The 8884-nt window shown below is 41.6% G+C and overlaps 1 protein-coding gene across 1 annotated transcript in view; it reads left to right on the forward strand.

Annotated features, from left to right (window-relative positions):
- The window catches only part of LMBR1L (limb development membrane protein 1 like), a 37498-nt gene extending 30061 nt beyond the window's left edge, over positions 1-7437 (forward strand). Inside the window, exons 12-17 of the mRNA XM_032210038.1 lie at positions 543-620; positions 1688-1761; positions 2520-2610; positions 4065-4131; positions 4635-4796; positions 5339-7437. Of these exons, the coding sequence (XP_032065929.1) occupies positions 543-620; positions 1688-1761; positions 2520-2610; positions 4065-4131; positions 4635-4796; positions 5339-5397 (531 nt within the window). The 3' untranslated portion in view covers positions 5398-7437. The remainder of the gene's footprint in view (positions 1-542; positions 621-1687; positions 1762-2519; positions 2611-4064; positions 4132-4634; positions 4797-5338) is intronic.
- The last annotated feature ends 1447 nt before the right edge of the window (positions 7438-8884 follow it).

An 8884-nucleotide genomic window follows, 5' to 3' on the forward strand; every position in this document is an offset into this window, starting at 1 on the left:
TGGACTTCAGCTCCCAGAATGCCTTCTAACTGAGGCATTCTGGGAGTTGAAATCCACAGGTCTTAAATTTGCTGAGGTTAAGTAATTGCTGTAATAGAACAAGTTATGCAGTATTATAGGTAATCCCGGCCTGAATGGAGTAGCCACTAGGGGGCAGCAAAGAGTTTCTCCAGAGAAGGTTATTGAAGACTTTAGAATTGTTTTCTTTATATATAAAAATGGCTCTCTTTGTGCGTGTGCGCGCATGCGTATGTTCCAGCATAACTCTGGAACACCTCGAGCAATTTCAACCAAACTCTGTACACAGATGGCTACTTACTCTCTGGAAACAAATACTGTGAGGCTAAGACAGCCCTAACACCCCTCGGGGGTTGTGTTCTGCTGCGATACGGCCTGTTGTGCCTTCAAATGGCTTCTAATGTACTGCCGCAAAACGGCTTCTACTGTACAGCTCTTTAAGGTGAAGCTCAGGAATGCAGCATGGAAACCTCTTATCTCTTACCTTTCACCTAATACTCAGGTGTTTACATGGTATTTTCTAGGGCATCTCTGTTCTGGTTGTTTGCTTCCATGTTCTGGAGCTGCTGTTGGATGATGCTGCAATGCCTCGAGGAATTCAGGTGAGGGCGCAAAAGGTACCTGATGATACCTCCTTGGTGCTTTTCTACTTTTCTTGTGCCTGATTTTCTTTGGCAGTTTGATGAATGACTCTGTCAGATGTCCTTATGGATCATTCAGATGGTACACAATTGCTTTAAGTTGGGGCAAAGTCCCTATTTCAGGAATCCAGCGTCTATCCTCCTTTCCCTAGGGGAGAGCTGGTATCCTATAAGCCACGGATGGGCAATTACTTTTCCTAAGGAAACATATAAGATACTGGGATTCTTGTGGAGGGCCAAAGCAATAGGCTGTGAAGGTACATAAGTATGCATAGAGACACATGTAAATTGGAAAAAAAAAAATAGCAGTTGCCTTCAAAATCAAAGCAATCGATGCAAGCTGGACAGCCAAAGGGCCAGATATGGCCCAGGGACCATTAAATGCTCTAGTCCAGGGGTCTCCAACCTTGGCAACTTTAAGAGGAACTCTGGGAGTTGAAGTCCACAAGTCTTAAAGTTGCCAAGGTTGGAGACCCCTGCTCTAGTCTGCTATAAGCTTTTGTCCCAGGAGTGTAGTTTGCCCCAGAGAACAAAAGTTATATTCTACTATTATACATAGTGCATGGAGTAGGCAGGTTTCCTTGAGAATGAAACTCAGCTGCCTATGCCTTTTACCTCCTTTCCTTTCTGCATCTTCTTATTTTGTTTTAGAGCTCCCCAATCCTCCAGAACAGAGGCAGAGAGTTTCTACAGAGAACTCCAGGGGGAGATGGTCATTGACTTCCCTTTGTCCATTTGAAAGAAGCTTCTCCTTCCCATGGGAGAGGCTACGGGGAGGCGAGCCATATATTCTGTTTCTTCTGATGATGGGAAAATGCAAAGAGCTAAGCAGGGACTTTAAGCTCGTCAACCAACTTTAAAACCCAACTTTTATGACAGTAAGGAATGGCAGGGCATTTATAGAAAAGGATTCCCCCAGCAAGAATTTGGTTTGGGCTGCAGCACTGAGCTTTTGATGTGCAGAAAAGCATAGATTTTTGTCGTGTTTCCCTCCCCAACGTAACCTAATTCCTTTTCTCCTTCTGCAGGATGCACCACTTGGAAAAGTTTCTTTCTCTGTCTTTGGCTCTTTTGGAGCAGCCATGCAGGTCATTCTGATATTGTATCCTTACTGGAATCTCCTTTGTTGCTCTTGGTGCAGTTAATGCTGTTCATGTTTAGTAAGAAAACACTCAGTTTTTTCTATTGGTCTGTTTCACATTTTTTTCCCCCTTTGTTGGATCCTCTCGTGATTAATAACCTGTTCTGGTTTTCTTTCATCCTGTCTCTGTTATTGTAACTACTACTATACTGAGAGGCTTCTCTTCCATGAGTCTGCTACCTTTCTGACGCCATCCAAGGGGGCATCTCCCTGAACCCACCGCTGTCATTTGCAAAGATTTTTTTCCTTTTTTACTCTGCTGAATTTTCCTTCCTTTCAGCTTCCATTTTACTATAATGTTGCATAATCTGTGTATAATATGGGTAGTTGTGTTCTTTCTTTTCTCAAAAGATCTGTAACATAAAATTTAATAGAAGAGAAGAGAAATTTTTATTGTCCAAGTGTGATTGGACACACAAGGAATTTGTCTTTGATGCATATGCTCTTAGTGTGCATAACAAGACAATGTACGTTCGTCAAGAATCATAAGGTACCACACTTTATGATAGTCATAGGGTACAAATAAGCAATCAGGAAACAATATCAATATAAATCGTAAGGATACAAGCAACAAAGTTACAGTCCTGCAGTCATAAGTGGGAGAAGATGGGTGATAGGAACGATGAGAAGAATAATAGTCATAGTAATGCAGACTTAGTGAATAATTGATTGATTTACATAAGCTGAAGATTGTTCTGTTCTTCCTTAACGTTTCTCAGTTATTTAATGATCTCCTCTGTTGTGGGATTCTATAGCTCCCCATTTTTCATTAAACTGCTGCCTGAACAACACAACACAGCCATGACTAAGGTAGGCCTTTGTCCTATAACATTTTATTATTACATACTTTCACTAGTAAAACCTCCAAACCATTAGTTGAAATGTTGTTCATGGAATGCTAGAAACACAGCAAAAAGGAACAATCTTTTTAGCAGTTACAATATTTGAATAGATCAGGGGTGTCACCCTTGGCAACTTTTAAGACCTGTGGACGTCAACTCCCAGAATTCCCCAACCAGCCATGCTGAAGTTGAAGTCCACGGGTCTTTTATTTTTTAATTAGTTAATCATATAAAATACAAAGTAAAACAGTAGGAAAAATAGGGGAGGGAAAAGGAGAAAGAAAAGTGTAGGGAAAAGAAAGAAAAGGGAAGTCCACAAGTCTTAAAATTGCCAAGGTTGGACAGATGGAATAGATGGTTCCAGAAATGCTGGTTTACAGAATTGTAATAGTTAGAGAGCTTTGAATTTTGAAGCAAGGTGGTGGGACAATCTCTGGTAGAGAATGGCATGTGGAGTTGCAAAGAGACCTAGTTGAGAAATGGGATGAGTGAATTTTAGCAGAGACGGAGAAAGGGCTTCTAGTTTGAGAGAGGAACCCTTGTGTTTATTGCCTTATAATGATCTCTGTTCAAAAGCCAGTTATGCATCCGCATTGTTTGAAAGACAGTTTCCTGACTTTCCATGGGTCTGCTAGCTGTGCTTTAAAAATACTTAGATTGACTGAAATAGGGGGTATCAGCCCCCTTCCCCCATCTTCGTAATTCTAAGGGTGAGAAGAGAAACTGGAGACAAAGAGTTGAGCCTCCCTCTTACAGTCTTCCCCAACTCTTTTAAATGTACCCAAATCCCAATTTGGGAATATTGTCACAGGGTAACAGATATGAGTGATTTGCCTTCCAGAGATTTCCTGCTCCCCTTCTGAGTTTTTAAATCTCCAAAGAATTCCAAAACCAAGCCTGAAAAACAGCCTTTGGGAGGAAATTTGTCACTGAATCTGGCAGCATAATCTCCCGGGGAACTGGCTCTGGTTTGCCCCAGTTTTGGATTAAGGAGGAAATCCCCATGCATCACATGTAGCTATTTGACAGACCAGATATTGCTGGTGTTCAGCAGTCAAATGGGACTGCCTGCCTTTTGGAGCAGAAGTACCATAGAGAGATGCTCTTTGCCAAAGACTTGGTCTCTGGATCTCCTCATGCAAGGCGAAGGATGTGTAAGATGCTGAAGACTCTCCAATTGTGGAGAGAAAACTGGGCCCGCCACTCTTTCTCAGTCAAAGTCACCTTACAGGATTATTGTAATGTAGAAAAGAGGAGGAGGAAGGGGTATTAGGTATGTTTGCTAACTTGAGTTACTTGTTAAAAAATAAAAGTGGGATACATAAGTAAATAAGTAAATTCTTGTGTATGATTGAATGTGTGAGATGAAGGCAGCCAGTGGCAAGTATGCACATCATTGTTTTCAATTGTATTTTCTGGCAGATCATTGGGAACTGCGTCTCCCTCTTGGTCTTGAGTTCTGCACTCCCTGTGTTGTCTCGTACGTTGGGTGAGTCTTGTTCTTTCTTATCTACAGAGTTATCTATTCTGTAGCTTCCTGGATCTACCTATCAGGTTGATCAGTCAAATAAATGTGTAGCCTCATTGTAAAAACTGGAGCTATAGTAATGACGAAAAGACTTGCCCAGATGAAACCTAAATACTGTGGTAAATTAAAAAAAGATTAATATAATTATCCTGTTTCTGCCAGTACATCTTCCGAAAATGTACAAGAAATGGTAGAGCACTAAAATTCCCTTCGAAAGCTTTTTTAAATTTTCGGCGCCAAATGGGATATATAGATACATATACATATGTGTGTACTTACATATACACACACACCACACACACTTTAATGGAAGCAAAACTTGTGAAGGTGCTCAATTCTGCCCCAGATTTGAAATGTCATGGTAGTTGATCTGATCCTCCTACAAGAGCCAAGATTGGGATTAGAAGACAGGTATATTTCTGGTCCCTGGTTGTCAGCCTCTTTCCTTCTCCTCTTTGTTTCAGGGATTACAAGATTTGACTTGCTAGGAGACTTCGGGAGATTTAACTGGCTGGGAAACTTCTACATTGTTTTCCTCTATAATATGCTCTTTGCCGGACTCACAACTCTTTGCTTGGTGAAGAAGTTCACCTGGGCTGTGCAGGCAGAACTCATCAGGGCAGTTGGTAAGTATGTCTGGGTGTCTTCTGAGAATGAGGAGGGGAAGACAACTGGGGGCCTGATCAACCTGGAAAGGAATGTCTCTTGCGTAGCCTAGGGCTGGAAGCCTCTTCTTTTCGGATGGCCAGTAGCTTGTTCACACATGGCGTTGAATTATGATATCTTTTTTTAAAAACTTAGTGTCTTATGTGATCCCTGTCAATTGTTATTTATTCAGAAAGCTAGGGCTAAGCCAGTTGGGCTTAGTATATAGGTGTATACATATGAGCGTGCAAAGCTTTTGAGTTTGGGAAAGGCTTGGAACTTCTGTTAAGTTGGCCTGCTTTCCATTAAGAAGCGCTTTCTGCCTTGATTGCATGCTGGCTTGTTTTTTTGTTTTGTTTTTTTGTTGTGCTAAACCTGTTGGCCTCTCTTATACCACTTTTGGCACGTGGCTTGCAACAAATAACAAAATTGTTGTGTCGCGTTGGCTTTCTTCTTGCCTAAATAGCCAAGGACGAGACTGCAGGCTTGACTTGATCAACTACTTTTCTTTTCTCTTCTCTAGGCCTCCACAAGCTGCCTCTGCCTGTGACCCGGTCTTACCAACCGAGCAAGCTCAGCTAAAATACGAGTTGTGCCTGGATTGAGCTTGGCATTGACTGTGGATAGACCTTTCTGACTTTGTGCTCGTGTTCTGAGCCAATCAGTGAAGGGTGAGGAGGTCAGGAACTTCCTTGTTCTGATCCTTGTTTTGACTGACATCCTGACAGGACTGTGAAATGAAGAAGCCGCGTCCTTCAGTCGCATGGCCTCTTGTTCCTGCCTCACGGAAGCCTGAGAAAGGACAGGTTTCAATACAAAAAAAGGCCTTTGAGACTTTTATTAAGGTGCTTTTCTGGCAAGAGCAAGAGAACGTGCAGTTCGTTAAAAAGAAAAAACAATCAAAGGCATCAGAAGTAGGTTATGAAGAGGACAAAGGACTGAGACCAATAAATAAACTGAGCTGCTGGACTAATTTCTAGGGGGCAAGATGAAGTTTCAGCCTGCTGGAGATGGAGCTTGTGTCCCTCATCATGTTAAGAGATGCTGCCGTTCTCTGTTATTGGGGGCTTTTCCCCTTCCCTTTTGTTTACATGTGTCTTAAAATCCATACCTACCCTGGCCTCCTTTCTCTCACAAAATCCGGTGGTCCAAAGAGGCCAGGTTCTGAGTCATTTTTTTTAAAAACTCAGTTTCGTACCTCACTCAAGTGCAATATGAGTTGGCACTATTGGACCACATATTCCATTCAGCAGCCAACTTTGTATGTTTGCGTGAATGCGTGTGAAGGAGGATTGTTTGAGTTTTGAGCGTGTGTGTCATTCAGAATGACTACTGTAATGCGTTATGCTTTGCTCTTTCATAGCAATAGGTTTCCACATAGGATCCAATCAGTTTTTCCTTGATGAATTTTTTTTCAGTTTAGCCCAGCCAGGAAAGAACCATGGCTATACCAGTATGGGGCAGCCAATCTTCTGAATCCGAAGCTCAAACTTCAAGAATATTCATACAGCCTGTCTGTCTTCTTCTCATTCATGTTCGCTTTGGAGTAGTAAATGCCTCACTGGGTGGACTTCATAAACACTTTGCCTAATTTTCCCACTCAGATTTTTGGAAGGGCCTCCCAGAAGTATTGTCCAGTTTCCTAACAGGCCAATTAAGTTCCATTATTGGTAAATATTGGATGCTTTAGGCATATATGGTTTTTTTATGCAATATGGTAGAGAAAACTATATTTTTTCCTCCCCCAACTATTCATAATTGTTTAAGGTCTTTTTTTATTATTAATGTCGGGGCCATGGAAAGCCACCCCTGCTCCAGAAATTTTCGGCTTTTGTGTGTGTGTGATTGGCATTCTAGCCTCATGCCTGTATCTACTGTGAATGCTTCCACTGGAAGTCTCTCAGGCCTTGAATGCTGGACCAGATATAAGCTTTAATTGAAATAAAATGAAGCTTAATCCTTTTGTGGCGAAAAACTAAGCAGGTTGGCTACAAATGGGAAGGCGGCCATCAGATGGGCCAGCATTGAACACAGAAGGGTCATTTATCATCATGTGGGCTATCTGAGTTGCAAGCATGCTTTTTTCCCCAGCATCAAAGCTCCTGTTGTAGATAGGTAGGGGTTAGCAAGCATCACAGCTGCCTTGTCTATCGTTGCAGCATATCCCTTTGTGCATAACTGAGAGGGCTGAAGATTACATTGTGATGACAGTGAGCCACTTGTCTCCATAGATGTTAAAGTTGGAGCTGAAAAAAGTTCACCGCTTCAAATTCTGCATTCTCCACAGATCCACCTTTAACCTTGCCCAAAGAGATACAGTACCTTCAGATAGGGGGTACTGCATATCCCAGAATTTGCAATCCACATATTCAAAAGCTCTGCAGGCTATGAATTCCAGGACCTGCAGTCACAATCAGCCAGAGAATCCCCGGTTGAATTAAAAGTGGCCTAAATTTGGATAGGAAAAAACTGCGTTAAACTATCTGTTGCAGGAAAATACTATTATACTATAATGTTAAACTTCAGCTCAGACAAGACCAACTGTCTTGTTATGTAGTGAATGTCTGGTCTTATTATATGGTACACCTAGCTGTGTAAGCAATAAATTGTTTTTTTTTTTTTTTACAAAATTCTCTAGATGTTTCCTTTATATTGTGGAAGTTGGAGAAAGATAATATTCTGCTACCTCAGTAGGTAATACAAATAATAGGTTTCTATATATCTGCTGAACTTTGTAAATGAAAAAACCTACTAGGGATAGAGGTCATATTTTGCTCTGGCTATGATTTTTTGTTTCAACCATTATTAGCTAGGCTCATAATAAATCATGGCTAGGTTTGTAAATCACTGTTTCAGCTACTCCAAACTTTTACATGGTTTGATATACGTAGATGTGAAACATTTCTGTACTTGGTTGCTCTGCCTATCAAATTAAGTCAAAGCTGTTTTCAATTGAGCTACATAATGCAAATCTGGACTTTTGTGTGTGTTGCAAAATGGGAATTTTAATACTTTGGGAATGGAGGAAACATTTTGTTTTTGAAACAACTATGCTTGTTTCAATCATGCTTGGCCATAATGGGGTGACAATGTTTTAGCGCATATGATTTGTCAACTGTGTTTCACAATCTAGTGTTAGGAGCCAGCTCACCGTGGAGATTTATGCAATCAATTTGGCGCAATATATGAATTGAATCATGTCAAAAAAGAAAACTGGGTTAATGAAAGGACTTGAAAGGAAAAGCCCAACCTGGTGGTCCTAAGTAGCTGAATCAGAATTACAGCTATAATTCCAGGCCTACTCTTCCAGTACAGATCAAATTTTTCTCTAGGCTCCAAATAGCACATCCACAGCCTATCAAATTTGAAATTAGAAAGAAGGGAGGAGGTAAGACTAAAAAAATACGTTATGAGAATGCTAATTAGGTGGCCTTTCTTAAGAAGCTTCAGGAGAGTGGATGACGGCCTTTTGTGATGGAAAAGACAGGAAGACAGAACCCAGGATTTAAGCTCACATTTTGTATGCATGTACGTGGTGGCTCAGTGGCTAAGATGCTGAGCTTATCTATCAGAAAGTTTGGCAGTTCGCCGGTTTGAATTCCTAGCACCACGTAACTTGAGTGAGCCCCCATTACTTGTCCTAGCTTCTGCCAACCTAGCAATTCAAAAGCATGTAAAAATGCAAGTAGAATAAATAGGAACCGCCTTTGGTGGGAAGGTAGCAGTGTTCTGTGCACCTTCGAGGTTTAGTCATGCCGGCCACATGACCAGAGACGTCTTCGGACAGCGCTGGCTCTTCGGCTTTGAAACGGAGATGAGCACCGCGCCCTAGAGTTGGGAACGACTAGCACATATGTGCAAGGGGAACCTTTATCTTATGTTTATATCTTTCCAGTTTGGGCACTCGGCGATGAAAAGGTTCGCCATCACCAGTGCAGAGCAATTTTACATACGCTTGGGGCAGTGGTGGGTTTCAAAATTTTTTAGAACCTCTTCTGTAGGTGTGGCCTGCTTTGTGGTAGTGGCTTGCCAGCCATGTGACTGTGTGGGAGTGGCTTGCCAGCCATGT

The sequence above is a fragment of the Thamnophis elegans genome, chromosome 2, assembly GCF_009769535.1.
Source record: "Thamnophis elegans isolate rThaEle1 chromosome 2, rThaEle1.pri, whole genome shotgun sequence".
In the NCBI taxonomy this organism is placed as follows: Eukaryota; Metazoa; Chordata; class Lepidosauria; order Squamata; family Colubridae; genus Thamnophis; species Thamnophis elegans.